This window comes from Calidris pugnax, unplaced genomic scaffold (assembly GCF_001431845.1).
Source record: "Calidris pugnax isolate Ruff unplaced genomic scaffold, ASM143184v1 scaffold147, whole genome shotgun sequence".
Classification (NCBI taxonomy): Eukaryota; Metazoa; Chordata; class Aves; order Charadriiformes; family Scolopacidae; genus Calidris; species Calidris pugnax.
The window spans coordinates 6431363-6449006 of NW_015092359.1; the positions used below are offsets into that span (position 1 = coordinate 6431363).

The 17644-nt window shown below is 40.2% G+C and overlaps 1 protein-coding gene across 2 annotated transcripts in view; it reads right to left on the reverse strand.

The window, feature by feature from the left end:
- Positions 1 to 5077: 5077 nt before the first annotated feature.
- The window catches only part of PSME4 (proteasome activator subunit 4), a 75889-nt gene continuing 63322 nt past the window's right edge, over positions 5078 to 17644 (reverse strand). For both annotated transcript variants that reach the window (XM_014962476.1, XM_014962475.1), the window contains 5 exons: positions 17301 to 17456; positions 9952 to 10114; positions 8464 to 8597; positions 7344 to 7482; positions 5078 to 6693 (listed from right to left, as the gene is read on the reverse strand). In XM_014962476.1, the coding sequence (XP_014817962.1) occupies positions 7348 to 7482; positions 8464 to 8597; positions 9952 to 10114; positions 17301 to 17456 (588 nt within the window). In that variant the 3' untranslated portion in view covers positions 5078 to 6693; positions 7344 to 7347. The remainder of the gene's footprint in view (positions 6694 to 7343; positions 7483 to 8463; positions 8598 to 9951; positions 10115 to 17300; positions 17457 to 17644) is intronic.

Genomic DNA, 17644 nt, shown 5'->3' on the forward strand with positions numbered 1-17644 from the left:
CCAGCCCCGGGCCGGGCCGGCGGCAGGGACAGGGAGAGGCCGCGGCCCAGCCCCGGAGGCAGGTAAGGCAAAGGCAGAGGAGGGTCCTGAGGCGGGTCCCAGCCCTACCGCAGGGCACTCGAGGCTGGGAGGTCCCTCCGTGTTGACTGAACACCAAGGAGACGCTGCCCCGACCTGTTCATCATCCCAAGTGAAGGCAGAGTTTTTCTCGCTGGATCTTCCCCCCCTTGTGCTTTGGCACTGCTTTCCCATGCACGGTCAGAGGGGTAGGGGAGCCCTTTTTATTCACTGGACAAGCCCAGAAGCACAGGATCCACTGCCACGGGTCTTCTGTATTCCCACAGGCAGGGAAAAAATAATCACTATTATTTCTATACACTAGAAATATATCACTATTTCTATTTATAGAAATCACTATATATCATTATTTCTGTTTACTGCCAACTACTACTCACAAACGCAGTAGTTGTCATTTAAAGCGATGGAGAGTGGTGGATGCCTGAGCACTTTGAGGGATCATTTTGAAACACATGGGCTGGGGGATGAGAACAGGCTCAGCGCGTGTTCTTCGAGGCAGCGCAGGCCACAACAGCCACGGGACCTCAATGTCAGGCACTGGAAATGCAGCTGCAAGAGATAAGTCCAGGCAGGCAAGGCACAAAATTGCTATGAAAATACAGCAGACCTAGTACTTCCAGCTTATACATGAGCACTCGTCTTACATTTCTACACACACTCATTGTATTAATCTGTATATTGTCTCAATGCTCATCCCCTACCCCAGCAATCATGCAGAAGCGTAGCTGTGTTCTGCAAAACCGTGAAGACAGAGACAAGAGCGCTAGGTTGACATCCGAAAGCTTGTCAGAGCTACCTGCTCATTTATTTTTCAGTGCATTTCTTTCTGAAACTAAGAGCTATTTTTTAGTAACCCCATGACTCACAACAGCAGCCTGGTGTGCTAAACACACCTCCAGCTGGCAATCAGTCCAGATTTGTTGGCAGGGTCCATCAGAGCAGCAACAGCACCTTGCACCCTGGGCACCTAGGCCAGGTGTGCTTTGCTTTGTTTTTGTTCCTAGACTACTTGCATACAGGAGGCAGGAGGACCAAAACCCAAAATACTATGTCCATGCTTTCCTGTGGCTTCAAGCTCAGTTTTCTCTCAGCTCGACTATCATTTTTATTTTCACTCCCATTTTTCCTCTCCAGTCACAGTTAATTTGAATTCTGTGGGTGAATTCTGAGTTGTTTTTTCATTGTCAAGCTGGGATCTCCCTCTTCAAATTTTCTTATTTATAAACATCAGAGCACACTGAATTGCATGATTAAACAAGACTGAGATGCTGAGAAATGGATTTAAGAGTCAAAACTGTAAGACTTAGGCCTCACAGAGAATTGGGTATTTTAGAGCTAAAGTGCAAAATAGCAAAAGAAACCCCTGCATTTTCTAACAGTGATAGGTTTAGATTGTCACTCATTTCATTAATGCCATGAAGAGCAAGGGTGGTTTTTTGGTTTTAAGATGCCTTACCGCTCCACAAACTGTAGTTTGAAATGAAGGAAAAAGTTCCTCATTATAGCCTGCAAGCAAACGAGTTTCATTTCAAATTTCAGCAGCAAAACACAAGCCAGAGAGCACGTTGGTGATGCAGGATGAGCCAGGCTGTGGCTGGCCCTGAACATGCAGGAGGCAGTGAGTGACAGAGAAGGCAATTGAATACAGAGCTGGTACTCGGGGAGTGAGGGGCTGAGCTGAGGCAAAAAAAAGATCTCCATGGGAACATGAAACACTGCACGGTCCCTTTGGCACAGGTCTAACTGGGCTGCCCCTTTTAAAAAAAAAAAAATAAAAAAATTCAAAGTTTGGGAGAGGGGAGAAGCACAGTAGAAGAAAAGAGTCTCATTTTTGCAAGGCAGGAATCACAAGAGCAACAACTTCTGCAACACCTCCCACAAAACTTTTAGAATATTAACTTTCTTTACAGCACTCTTAAGCCTTTCCTTAAACTATTTAGTAAAAAACCCCCAGTGCTCTGTAGTATCAAGCTTCTCAAATATGAGCTCCTATTGCATAAGGAAAAATTGTGTTCCCAAGACATTTTTCAGAAGCGCGTCATGTTTTGCAGATATTTACCACAAAAAACTGGAAATTACTTTTTATTGTGGAAACCTGTCCCCATCTCAGCCTAAGAAGAGTACCTTATGAGTTTAACAAGAGTTGTAGGGGAAAGAAGCTGGAATAATAAAAGGGGAAATCAACCCAGAAAAATAGAAATAAAAGCAAGGAGAGAATCTTACTGGTAGAATAGATTTATTGCATTTACTGCTGTTTTTCCAAAGTATGCCAATTGAAATTATTCCACCTCCTATTTCCCGGTACCCCTTACTATTCCCCAAGGGGAACAGAGCAGTAGCCAGCTCCATTTCTAGCAGCAAAATTTGCTCAGGTAATTTCTACAAAATACCTGCAGGAGTGAGAGTGCTAGGAACCCAAGCAGGGAAAGCAGGCTGAACTTCTACAAGCCTTTTGTGGAAAAAGTAATTTAATATAGAATTAGAAAAGGATCAGCAAGACTCCCTTCTTTTCACCCACTGAAAAAGTCTGCCTTGATAGGATGCAGCTAATTCCTCTAAGCACTGTACTCTAATCCATCAGAAATCAAAGATAATTTTGCTAATAATTTTGTCTAAGCTTTTATCTGTGCTGAGAGAACTCTTGATTCAAGACTGCATTACAAAGAGTCGCTCTCCTTCCCAGGGAGAGAATACTAACCTTTTTTTTTCTCTCATCTCATGGACTTTCCTTTCCAAGTATCTTTTAATAGCTCTGAGAAGCATCTGTTGATCAAGAGAGAAAAAACCCTCAATGCAAATCAATTACAATTTGCCTTAGACAGCTTAGCAATAGTCTTCATCTTCCACAAAGTTTAATTTTCTTCTGTAATCAAACCTCCAATTCCTTACAGCAGTGAAATTACTGCTGCCCTAGTGGTCCAGGTACCTCTTTGGGAGTAACCACCACAAACCCCCTTCCTGGACCTTGGTTACTGCTGGCCTGCAGACAACTGGGAAGTCTAGATCAGGTTCAGGTGAAATTCCCCAGCTCTTATCCAGAATCCCATTTTCCAGAGCCTGTGCAGCAATGTGACTCTGTACAGTGAGTATTTTGTGATGGGGAAATCCAGTTCCTGTACAATGCCAGTGAGAATGTAAAACAAATTAGCTGGTAATTCACAGCAGGGTTAAAGTTACAATCCTGTAAGAACAATGGCCAGCAGCACTTTCTACTGGTAAATTGTTGGGTTTTTTCCCCTGTTTTACATCTTACCAGATGATGATTGTATTTTCCACAGCACAGGACGAAAGGAAGCTGGACTCTGCTGCAGGATTACAGGAAGTCTGAAGCTGTGGAAGAAAGTGCAAGATGGAATGGGGTGTGGGATGCTGGGGATGCCTCACTGTGAAAAACTGACAGGAGACATCATCCATGTGCGTCAAGCACATGACTCCCAACAGCCTGGTAAAGAAGTAAAAAGGATAGGAGGGCAAATACCCAGACATAAAAGGAATACAGTCCAAATGCCACATCAGAAATAATGACCTTCATACGTTTTTCTATTTCATTAAAAAAAAAAAATCCATGTACAGATTAGATCAACTTGTTAATAACACAATCCACCAATATCACGTCTGTGGTGCCACCCAAAAGCACAAGTTAAGATCTTATTTGCCTGCTTGATAATTTTCTTATGCGTTTTTATCAAAATAAGCATCATGTGTCTGCTGTGATTTCAGCAGGTTTTCACATCCATAAACATATCCAGTTGGTTATGGAAGTATGGGTGATCACTCCACTTAATTCTCTAGCAAGGTAGTCACTGAACAGTCCACCACTGCAACTTGAGCAACCCAACAGATCAGTTCTGCCTGACATCCCTGCCATTCTGTGGTGCTTCAAACAGCAGCAGTCACTGAGACTGTCTGTGCAGAATGACGTAGCCATGAAGGCTACCAAGGCTACCAGACCATCTTCAAGATCTTTATCCACCTCCCTTACCGTTCAAACGGAAAAATTTCTCTCTTCTAGAAATGTCTCCCTCTCCAGCGTGGGGTATTGCTGTTGTTTCATCTCTAGAGCTTTAGGGAAAAGGCAGCGTAAGACATCAAAATGATGGGAAGATCAGAACTCATTACATATGTATATTGCTTGGGGAAAATTAGAGAATAAAAGTAACACTGGAGTTACATTATTCGATGAAGAACTCAAAATTGTTCCTACATTCTCAGAATAGGAGACTTACAATCTTTTACCCACAAAAAGTCAGTTAGTACAAGTTTGTTCATACTATCATGTGTTTCATCCTACAAGAACTGTATTTGGAATAGGTTCAAATAGCCTCTATTTTCTGGGTGCTCTATTTGGATCAAGTAATTTATTGCTGATTTATAAATAGCTATTGTGAATTAATACCCTTTATTTGCCATCATACCTCTTACTACAGAATGATTCTCTACAGAGCACTGGATTCTCAACACTGCAACCAGTTCCAGGTACAATTTAACTGTAGATAACTACATAAGAAAAGAAACTCCCAACTACACTCAAAAGCAGCAGAGCAGAGCTGGATCCTGGAGTTAGCTGCCCTTAGTGTAGGCCAAATGGCACATACAATCACTGCTCCATCACTTAGTCAGCCAAAACATACTTTAAAGGTGATCCTCTGCAGCAAATACTTTCCATTACTTTTAAAGTGGTTTTTTTGTTTGTTGGTTTTTAAATTCCATCAAGCAAAACCCCCTCCACTTCAAACTAGTTTCTCCAATTTTAAATGTGCTTCTCAAAGGTTACTAAGTTTTTTGGTAAGCCTCACCAGGTATAGGATATTTTTACGTAAATATAAAAGCAAGTGTCCCAACCATTACAACTACACCTTTAATTAATCCTTAATCTTGCCTTAACTTACTGCCAAATCCCCTAATAAACACGTGCCTCTACAAAAAGCTCAAAAGCACAGTAAACAACTTTAAATTACAGCCTCAAAGTAAGAAATTTCCACTTCAGAAATACAAAAAATGCAGGTGTTACAAACAGTCCATTTATTAGGTCTTAAACTACGTACACAATTGAAATAATTTTGGCACTACGCTATACAGTGGTTACATCTGTGTGCTGATACTCATTAAATACTGCACCAGGAACACTGCTGTGCTTTGAAGTTTGGAATGAGTCACACACTCAGCAGGTAGATCACTCAAAATGTATCAGTGCTCCTGTAGGGTTGCATGGTTGAAACAAGTTGAAACACACACCAGTTTATGAATTATTTCGATGTACCTCACATTCTATGAGCTCATCACACTGGAAAATGTGATGTCAGCATTTAGAGATGGCCACAAGTGTTGCATTAAAATCTGAATGAGACATAGTAATAATGAGGTACAAGAAAACCAAAACAAAACCTCTGCCTTTCAGACATGAAGAGATATTCTGTTAAAGAAAATAATTTAAAAAACTAATAATGGCATTTGATTTGATACAAAAGCCAGAACTACTACCATATTAACATCTAAGTATGAATCTTTACAAATTAATCTCACAATGGTATTATGTAAAAGGTTGCAAACTGTACAATGTTTTGTCAATGCAATGCCTCTACAATTTATACAGTCTTTTACAACTATGTAACACATATTAAACATGTTGTTAAATAGCCAATAGATACCAGTCTCTGAACAAAGCTGCAGGCAAAAAAATACAGAGCTTCCACAATCTTCCAACAAGCTACGCTTGCTCAAACAGCGACAATCTTTGTGAGAATATGCTCTTAAAAACAGTCAGCCATTCAGTGCTCTTTCACACTGTGCATACATTTTATTCTGTGAATTCAACCATCACTTGATAGTCCATAATTTAGTATCTGTGGGCTCTAATTATGTGGAAACATTCCCAGTCTTTCACCCTTAAAAGTACACAGATAATCATAGATTTTTATTCCACACATGGTCAAGCTATCTATGAAGACCTGGCCAGGCAGTAAGAGCTTTCACTCCCCATGTTCTGTCCTGCCATCTATTCTGCACAGAGAAGATCGGTTATTTACATTTTGACAAGGAAGATACAAAAAGGCAATCCTGCCCTGAGGTGGACTGAATGATACAGAGCCCATCACATGATGGACACTCAAATCCAAGTAGTGAAAAATAAACTCTGAGAAAGATAGGTTCCTGGTATTGTATGCTGACTAGGTAAGAAGTTGCATCAACAGAACTGGAGAGCTTCAATGACAATATTCTGGTTTGCAGCACTCTCCAGCTCTGCCTATCTTTGATGTCAGAAACAGCAGGGAAAAAGGGTCAGAAAAATCAGATAAGAAGTGTGCAGTGTAAATCACTGTGTGCATGAAAGCAGAAACAAGAGTGGTGTGTAATGCAGGCCAATGACAAGGGTCTTGCAATAAACTCACAACAGGCTCTGTGAACGAAGTTGCAAGGAGACTGTGGGGCTCCCACAGCTGCTCCCTGGGGAGGTGAAAGTCTTTTGTAATAGAACCAGGTCTTTATGTTTGGGTTTAAAAGTGGTTTTTGATTAGGCATCAGGATTTCCAACAAAAGTTTTCTACATGATAAATTGCTTTGAGTTTCCTTTATTTTGCAGAAAGATTCCTACATCCTCATTTTTCCAGGAGAAACCTGAAAAAAAAAAAAAAAGAACGAATTCAAAACATGAATTCAGAGCAAGACTCATGCTATTACCACAGAAGAAAATGAAAATATAAACCAAAACTTCTCCTGGAAGTAAAACATCACAACACACAGAGATCAGAATCTTGTAGCATAACAAAGAGAAACTCCAGGAACGGATTCACTCTTTGGGGACATGCCTGTGTGAAGAGACTCAGTAGCAGAAGGATAATGTGGAAGAGGAGACAGTTTGGTAGCAGCCATTCCCCATCGTGAGACACAGATGATATACTGCACTGCCTGAGAGGCTAAAGACCTCAGAGGCATCAGAAGTACAAAGCAGCAAGTACCTTGCCTTTAGTGAAACCACAAGAGATTTCAAAGGCAGCCAACTGGTAGAAAATGGAAAAAGGGAACATCAATATTCAAGAAAACAAGTGCAACTGTCTTAGCAAAACACTGCTGTAATACAGGGACACACAAAACGATGGACAATATTTAACCAAAATAAATCTGAACCTAAACAGACCAATGGAGGTACAAGGAACTTAATTCTCCTTGTGGTTTAGGGATTCCTCCCTAGTCCACCCTAGACTGGAGAGCTAGAGGAGATTTCGTAAGATGTTTCTCTCAATTTACATCAAAACAAATAATCTTACCTATCTATGCATAATAGCATGGTGAAACCAAGAGGTCAGTAAGCACTAGTAGCTGGTCATCCGTGAACTGCTGTTTATGCTCCTGCCAGTTGTCATGATGAGTCCTCCGGAAATTTGACAGTGTTTTCTTCACAGTCATCTGCAGACAACCAGTATTAACATGGATCAGTTACAGATTTAAGCTCCATGACAAAAGAAACATTGAATACAACAAAAATAATTGCCGAGTAGAGGAAAGCATCTGAACAGTTAGAAAGGCTAGGAGAGCTTTGCGGAATTCAGCCCAGTTCCCCAGTATTTTAATTTTTACAGTTCTTTTCACCAGTGTCATTACTCCAACATTCTTACAAAAAAGGATTCTTTGACCTACAATTTTGAGTTTGGAAAAATTAATAGATTCTCACAAAAGTGAAATGCTTTACCCCTCTTCCTTTTCCTTAGGTATTTCAAACCAATGGTTTGGGTCTCAAAACATGAGAAAGAATTGATGAATCACGTAAGGTGCATAGAAGAAACAATTCAGAGGAAAACTATCTTCTGTTACTAAAATAATTATGATTATTATTAAATTAACAAAAGAAAAGTTCCATCAGTCCAGTTTCTTGATTCAATAACGCACACCATAGCAAAGTTTGTTAAATCTAAGGAATTCTTCAGCCATGAGCTCACTACTCTGGTTAAAACAGTAAAGTTCAAGAAAACTGAATAGACAGGAAAAAAAAAAAAGAGTTAAAGGTAACTATTTTACTAAAAACTTGTTTCTAGGGTTGCTTATAAGACTTTTTAAAAAAAACTTCAGAGTGATTTTATGGTTCAGGTTGATATTTCCTAGAATGGCATGCACAAAAGTGACATTTTTAATTAAAAAAAAGACTATTTCCTCATTACAGACAGCTTTCAGTTTATGCTTTAAATTTGAAAGTAAGAACAGATCTACCACAAAAAAATATTTAAAAGCAGTCCATGACTTAAAATGTATTTCGAACCATTTAATAAAAAGCAGCAGAAACTAAGTTTCTTAATAATATCTTATTTATTTCTAGGAAAGGGGAACTAAGAATGAGTCAAGCATATTTTAGATGTGTTATATTAAACAGAAAACGTATATAAGTATTTTTACCTCAATAGGCTGAGGGTCATTAAGATGGGCACTGAGATCCATTAAGAGCTGTGGCATCCAGGTGGGTACATCATACGGACTTGACAAAATACACGCGCTGAGTCCCAGCACACCAGCGTGGCGCTTAACCAAGTCTGCAATTGCAAGATATTAATTTACATTTGCAAGGTGCAATTACCTTGTCTAAGACATTCCTCAATCACACGGCCAAACTTAAAACTGGTTATCAGTGAAAATAAGGCTATTTTTAACTGATGGGAATGACTAAAGAAAGCCTATATGTTAAACAGAGGTAACCTCATTAGAGTAACATACTGAAATAATACTAACCCTGAATTAAAAAAAAAAAAACAACAAAAAACCCACTAAAAAACAAAGCACAAAAAAAAACCCCTGCCACAGTAGAGAGATCTCTAGCTTCTGCAGAAAACCAGCTAGCTCTACAGACCATACAGTCAAATAAATTCACACAAGTGTATGGATCTCCAGATTGCTTCTGCTTCCTTACACCGAATCATAAATTCATTGAATCTATTCATAGAATCATTCTATGATTCTAGCTTTCATTTCTAATGGAAGAATTTGTAAAAAAAAAAAAAAAAAAGCACTATAAACATTTCAAATGAGCTTCCTTCTCTCAAAAAAAATTAAAAATAAATCTCTCTCTTTTCTCAGTAAATAGCTCACGAACTAGCTACATCTCTACTGTTCCCTATTTCTACATCCAAATAATTCTGGTATTTGAGAAAACACTCTGACAATATGGAAACCCAGTCCTGGGTCAAATGAATGCAACTCAGATGCACTGAATGTTTGGGCAGAAGCCAGAGCTCCTAAGATTAACTAAGGGGATATTTGTTGCTCTGTATTTTTGTGTGTCCATGTTTTGGGTGGTTTTTTTTAGAATCAAAGAACACATTGCCAACAAACAGAAGGTAAAGTGGGTAAGGAGTGAAATTATGCTGTGGCAGCTAAGGAAGTTTATTTACTGAGGAAATAGCTATCCCACATCTGCATTCTCAATTATGTGAACTGTGCTCATTGTAAATGGAGAAATACCTTTAGTGTTAATTCTGGAAAAGTTATAAATAAATTTACTGTAGGAATACATAATAAAAAAATATTATTTGCTTTTTTTTAGTAGTAGCGTAGTCTTATTCATCATTTACATGATAAATCAAATTATTGAAGCACTTACGGATTAGGAACTGCATTTACATACACACAAATAGACAATGACACATAAGGACAAGTAATTTGCCATTATGGTTTATGGGTGCTTAGGAAGGAAAAAAAATTGCATGGGCAACAGGCCTATGTTTTCTCTGGGTATATGTTAATTTTCTAAATACTCCTTCACTATAGGACAAATCCTATTCCATCAGGAATTTATTGTAGAATAAGCATCTAAGCGTAGCACAAAATATATGTATCTTCCTAACCTGCTTTTGACATACATGGTTTTAGCCTCTGAAGCAATTTTCTTACCGCCAGAAGGAATTGTGTCCACCACTGAACACAGGTCACGCTTTCGTTTCTTTGGTAACCTCATCTTGCACAGCTGTTCAAAATGGGTCTGCATGGGCCCATCCATAGTGAGAAAATTGCACTGCAGCAGGCCACTCAGGGTGGTAGCAGCCATTTCTCTCACCTACAAGCAGAGATAGTACATACAATTACTAAGCACACATGCACAGCAAAAAGCATGTATTTATGTTATTGCTATCTTTTTACGCACATCCAGCTAGGCCAAGTTACCAAACTCTGCCAAAAGAGAGTCCTTAAAATATTATCCTATTATATCATAGATTATAAACAACTAGTTTACTGTATGGCTCTTTACAAATTAACAAAACATATTCTTATTGTAACTACCTTCACATGATTTGTCATAAAGTGACCTACTACTCGAGCAAATAATGTAATGAAACTATTGTCAAGACATTTATCAGACTAATTAGCTTTAGAAAGTTTAAAAATAGACCTTGACTGAGAACAAGATGTCCCACCCCAAATAATCAATCTGCTTTACAAAATTTGTAATAGTGTTGGTATTGACATTGGTTTTACCAAGAAGAAAGAGTATACTTTATTCAAAAGCATTTAGTTTTCCTCCTCAAATGTACATGGGGACAACAGAATTGACAAAAGCAGAAGAGCTTTCCTGAGAGAAGGTAGAAGGTACATTCATGAGACAAAGCTGATTTTGTTCTACCAGTAACACAAGAATACTTGGAGAGATACAACAGATGGTGGATTCATAAGCAATGACAACTAACATCAGTGGTTTATGGTTAATTCAGTTCTGTAACACTTCAGCATTATTTACATCGTTGTCCCAAGTACCAATTCTTTTCACTATGTGGATAAAAACAGAATTTCACATTGGAAAAAATACTCTTCTCTTCCATAACACAGAAATGTCCCAAGTCTTTTCACTATGTGAATAAAAACAGAATTTCACATTGGAAAAATACTCTTCTCTTCCATAACACAGAAACCCAAAAAACCAAGACTAAACTAAGTTTACATCTATTTGCCAAACCATTCAAAATACAGACCTCCTCTTGCATTCCTTTGAAAACAGCCACAGCTGTTTTACACATTGTTAGTGAATTACAAGTAAAGACATCTCAATCACTTGCTTTTAAAAGTATAACCCAGCAGTAGTACTGATTTATCTCATCTACTCAAATCCCCCCAAACCATAAAGTCCTAGAACCACGAGACCATATTTAAATTGGAGCTCCTCGAGACTCACTTCCACTTTCACTAATTGCAGACTGACAAAAACATTTACAAACTGGAAAGCCAAATCAACTTGTTGAACACCGACAGCAGTCACCAGATGTTTTTTGGTAAGTACATACTGTTACACCTAACTGTAAACAGAATGTTTGTCTGTCTGGAGTACAAACACCTACCAATGCTCTGAATCCAATGTAACAGGTAATAAATAAATTACATCCTTGAACATAATGTTCTGAACCTCCACAAAGCAGTAAGTATAGCTGCAAGTGCTGCAGTAATTAAACATAGTAAAGTAACGATAAGCTCTTGAGACACCATTTAAATTTCTACAACATAGTATTCAAATGTGATCTATTTTGTTATCAGCATAAAGAAGTACGAAGTGAAAGCCTGCCAGTATTGTTTACCAGCAATTTGTAAGTCTCTTAAGAAATAGCTATTGAATGAAACATGATGTGCTAACGCAAGACCCAGAATAGAAAGAAGCTTGGCTGTAAAGTGAGCAAGCTCCCAAGTGAACTGTACTCATTTACATCACTATTCACTGTATTAAAACCACTTTAATTCCTAAATTAATAATCTAACCAAAAGGAACGTTTTGCTGCAAGGAGCACCTAGAAGCAAAGCCTTTAAAACTATATGTTAACAAGTTCATAATTAATCACAGCATCTGACCCAAAATAATTTACAGATCATCATACTCACATGTTGACTTACAGAACATAAAAACTACAGAGTAGCAGCTCTGCTCTGCTGATTGAGAGCAGGAATGCTCTCAATCAAGTATGGTTTGGTTGAGGTCTTTTTTTGGGGGGGGTCAGAATTGACTGACCAAGGTCTACAAAACTGCAGCAATATCAGAACAAAAAAAATCCACTCAACAGCACAAGGAAAACTTAAGTGGAGTAACTTGCATGGGGCTACTTACACAAGAGAAAATATTCCCATTACTGTAATACTGCACTGTAATATAAAAAATATTTATCAAGACATGAAGGCTATGCATTCAGTACACCAGTTTATAAAAATATAAACATATGCAGCACCTACCCAGATAGCTTCTTAGATCAAGTTATGGCTGAGAAAACTGTGAGAAAGATGCTTTCAGATTAACTAGGCTATCACTTGAACCATAACTCGAAGTTGAATACAGTCATTTTTACTTTTCCACTACTTCTGAGTTAATAGAATTATTTAACACAAAACCTGCTTTCCCAAGCTCAAATCATTCCTGCAGCTCTCTCCAACTGCCCATGGGACCTGAAGATCAGACGTGACATTCAACGGTGGTTATACTGCTGTACACAGAGACATGATTGTTCAGCACTGTCATCTTTTTCCCTTGATCAGCTGCAGGGTCACGTTATATGCTACATTTGTAGTAACCCATCAGCTCCATGACACCTCTTGACTTTCAGAAGGAGAATTTCCAACAATACCGTTTAAGTACAGCTTCCTTCAGTTCTTGAGCCCTGTGTTTGAAGTTGGATGCATGAAACTTGCATTCAACAGAAGCCAGACCATCCTATAACCCATGTTCACTTTGTATTGCAGTCACATTGCTATCTGACATTCAGTATGGCCATCTGTCATTGTCCTTTGCCAAGGTTTGTTGCAATTATTTTATGAAAAAATATGAACGCACCAGGAAGTTTGAGAATTCTAGCAGTATTAGAAGTGTAAATTGTATATTAAACCAACAGGATCATTTGGTCTGGCACCTTTGCATCAAAATAAGCAAAAAAACCCAAGCATCTTTACATTCAAGACCCAAAATGTCAGTCCCATGGGGTAAAGACACTAAATACTAGTTAAAGCTAAGGAATTCTATTGAAAGCATATTCATCTTAAAAATTCACAATTAAAAAAAATACATATGAAATAATCTGCAAGATACTGCATCTTGGCAATTACTATCAAAAAAGAACAAGATTATTTTTCAAAGAAGAGCTTCCATGGTAACAACATGATCGTAAGTGGTTATGAATGTAGATAAGCTTTTTTGATTTGCATCTCTGTAGTACAGATGAGTAATTTTGTACATTTAAAATAACTAGATAAATTGTACTGAATTGTATTGAATAAAAGGTATTTTTCAAAATTACATAAGATTATGAGGTAAGTGTTCTGACTAGTGTGGGAAACAATTTATCTAGGATTGCAAGCTGTTGCTTCCTAACTTGCTATAGCAAATAGTGACATGAAAGACATGAGTGAGCTCATCTGAAGACCGACGTCTTCAGTCAGTCTGGCTGGGCAAGCAGTCTAAGTGCTGCTCTTTATGTACTATAGGCACTTACAGAGCTTTTATGTCAAACCTTTTAAGCCAGGAATTTTAATTTGTATATTCAAATTATTTCAAATTCACTGTTTACAAAAGCAAGCTCAGGTGTAACCACTGTTTGAAATGTATAGAATCATAGAATTGTCTAGGTTGGAAGGAACCTTTAAGGTCACCTAGTCCAACCATCAGCCCAACTCTGATAAAAAAAACCCCATCACTAAACCACGTCACTAAGTATTATATGTCAACCTGGCTTTTGAATACCTCCAGGGATGGTACCTCAACACACTTCCCTGGGCAGCTCATTCCAAGGCTTAACAATCCTTGCAGTGTAAACAGCTTTCCTAATATCCAGCCTGAACCTCCCCTGGTGCAACTGGAGGCCGTTTCCTCTTGTCCCATCGCCTAGGACTTGGGAGAAGAGACCAACCCCCACCTCTCTGCACCCTCCTGTCAGGGAGTTGTAGGGAGCCATAAGGTCTTCCCTCAGCCTCCTCTTCTCCAGGCTGAACACCCCCAGCTCCCTCAGCCTCTCCTCACAAGACTTGTGCTCCAGACCCCTCACCAGCTCCATTGCTCTTCTCTGGACCCGCTCCAGCCCCTCAATGTCTTTTTTGTGGGAAGGGGCCCAAAACTGGACACAGTATTCAAGGCGGGGCCTCACCAGTGCCCAGTACAGGGGGATGATCACTGCCCTACTCCTGCTGGCCACACTCTTCCTGACACAGGCCAGGATATTTTTGGCCTTCTTGGCCACCTGGGCACACTGCTGGCTCATGTCCTTTTCTGCCAGGCAGCTCCAGCCACTCTGCCCCCAGCCTGGAGCGCTGCAGGGGGTTGGTGTGACCCAAGGGCAGGACCCAGCGCTTGGCCTTGTTGAACTTCATGCCACTGGCCTTGGCGCATCCATCCAGCCTGTCCAGATCCCTCTGCAGAGCTTTTCTACCCCCCAGCAGGTCGACACTCCCACTTAGTGTCGTCTGCGAACTGACTGAGGATGCACTCCATCCCCTCGTCCAGATCATTGATGAAGGTGTTAAAGAGAACTGGCCCCAATACTAAGCCCTGGGGGACACCACTCGTGACCCGCCACCACATGGATTTGACTCTATTCCCCACCACTCTCTGGGCTCGGCCTCCAGCCAGTTTTTAACCCAGCAGAGAGTCCTCCCATCCAAGCCATGGGCAGCCAGTTTCTCCAGGAGGATCCTGTGGGAAACCGTGTCAAAGGCCTTACTAAACTCCACGTAAACAACATACACAGCTTTTTCCTCACCCACCAAGTGGGTCACTTTGTCATAAAAGGAGATCAGGTTTGTCAAGCAGGACCTGCCCCTTGTGAACCCGTGCTGGCTGGGCCTGATCACCTGGGTGTCCTTCATGCACTACATAATGGCACTCAGGATGATCTGTTCCATGGCCTTCCCAGGCACCGAGGTCAGACTGACAGGCCTGGAGTTCCCCAGATCACCCTTCCAACCCTTCTTGTGGATGGGTGTCACATTTGCTAGATGCCAGTCGGCTGGGACCTCCCCAGTTTGCCAGGACTGCTGGTAAACGATGGAGAGTGGCTCCACAAGCACTTCTGCCAGCTCCCTCAGTACCCTCCGGTGGATCCCATCTGGGCCCATAGACTTGTTTATATCCAGGTCCTGGAGAAGGTCCCTCACCACCTCCCTTTGGATTACAGGGGCTTCATTCTGCTCCCTGCCCCGGTCTGCTGGCTCAGGGCTCTGGGTACTCAGGAAACAACCTACTCTACTACTAAAGACTGAGGCAAAGAAGGCATTAAGTGCCTCAGCCTTCTCCTCGTCCTTTGTCATTACGTTACCTCCCATATCCAATAGAGGATGGAGATTCTCCAGAGTCCTCCTCTTGTTACTAATATATTTATAGAAATTCTTTTTATTGTTCTTAATATCCAAGGCCAGGTTAAGTTCCAGCTGGGCTTTGGCCGTTCTAATCTTTCCCTACGTAGCCTTTGCAACACCTTTGTAATCTTCCTGAGTGGCCTGATTTTTGGCCTTCTTGGCCACCTGGGCACACTCTCCCTCAGTACCCTCCGGTGGATCCCATCTGGGCCCATAGACTTGTTTATATCCAGGTCCTGGAGAAGGTCCCTCACCACCTCCCTTTGGATTACAGGGGCTTCATTCTGCTCCCTGCCCCGGTCTGCTGGCTCAGGGCTCTGGGTACTCAGGAAACAACCTACTCTACTACTAAAGACTGAGGCAAAGAAGGCATTAAGTGCCTCAGCCTTCTCCTCGTCCTTTGTCATTACGTTACCTCCCATATCCAATAGAGGATGGAGATTCTCCAGAGTCCTCCTCTTGTTACTAATATATTTATAGAAATTCTTTTTATTGTTCTTAATATCCAAGGCCAGGTTAAGTTCCAGCTGGGCTTTGGCCGTTCTAATCTTTCCCTACGTAGCCTTTGCAACACCTTTGTAATCTTCCTGAGTGGCCTGCCCCCTTTTCAAAAGGCCATAAACTCTACTTTTTTCCCCGAGTTGTGACCATCTCTCTTTGTTCAGCCAGGACGGCCTTCTCCCCCAACGGCTCGCTTTACTTCGCAGAGGGACAGCCTGTGCCTGAGCTTTTAAGACTTCCTCCTTGAAAAACGTCCATCCTTCCTGGACTCCTTTGCCCTTCAGGGCTGCCTCCCAAGGGACTCTATCAAGTAGGCTCTTGAAAAGACCAGAGTCTGCTCTCCAGAGGTCCATGGTGGCAGTCCTGCTGGCTCCCCTCCTTGCTTCCCTGAGAATTGAGAACTCTATCATTTCATGGTCACAGTGCCCAGGACGGCCTCCAACTGTCACATCCCCCACAAGTCCATCTCTATTTACAAACAGCAGATCCAGCAGGGCTCCCTCCCTAGTCAGCTCCCTGTAGCTTCAGGAAGACCTAAACCAGGATCTTTGTTTTGGCAGGATATCAACACTTCAGAATCCTTCTCCTATCACACTTCAGAATCCTTCTCCTAGAAAGAAAAAAAAGCACCCAAGCATCCAAAAGGATGGACTTCATTGATATTTGCCAACATCACAAAAAACAGTGAAAATGATGGTGCAGGGTAAACGGAACAGGCTGGAGGTTAATACTAAAGATTCTTCACTGTCCTTGAACATGATCAAACATGCTTACAATTGTATCATTTAATACAAGCCTTCAGTTCTGTATACTAGTGATCCAGAATAAAGTAATTCCATGATTTTCCCCCAGCTTTTGGAAACCTGACAGACAAGACTCAATGATTCACATCAAGCACCTTTTTTTTTTTTACCTGAGAAATAGCTTATGATCCTGGTAGCACTTCTAAGAGCATACTGTACATACATACACTGATCTTCGACAGCACTCACGTACCACAGCAAAGATTTTGGATGTTATCTCCTTCCATTTGTATATACTGAAGTATCGCTAGCTCAAGAAAAGTACAAAAACTTGCCAGACTGACAAGTAAGCTTACAAACTATTATATTTCAGCCTTACTTAAACCAAGAACAAAACAAAGCAGCGTTCCATTTTGTTGAAAAAGTAGGAACAATGGAACTTTTAAAAATCGCTAACAAAGTATTTTCTAAACAGCCAATTTCCTGGATGGAATGGAATACTAAAAGAAAAAATGGAATATGAGAGAAATAAATCCTATAAAGCTAGATTTTTTTTCAAAATAGGAAGAATGCTAAGCTAGGAATACTTGCTGCATTAATTTACAACTGGTAGCTTTTTCATAAAACTTGACAAGGGCAAGAAATCAATCAAGTGAAACAAAGCATTGCAGAAAAGGTATTACTTGCCTCAAGCTGTTCATCTTCCAACAGTTTTATAACCAGCCATCTAATGTCATTGACTGCTTCTTCATTGTTGAGAAAAATAAAAAGATTGTAGAACACCATGGTCTGGAGGTAGGTTAATATGGTATACCTAGCATGCCAAGAATTGCTTCTTGCTGTCTACAATTAAAAATAAATATTAAATATGAGAAAGCAGCAATGTGAAGCAAAGCAGCTATCTAATATAAAGCTAACAATATTTTAAAAAAAGATATTTGGGGACAGTTACAAATAACTTCCTTTATTCAGATATTTTCGTTTCATACACTCAGTTTCCAAAGCACACAATTCCCGTTTAAACAATAAAT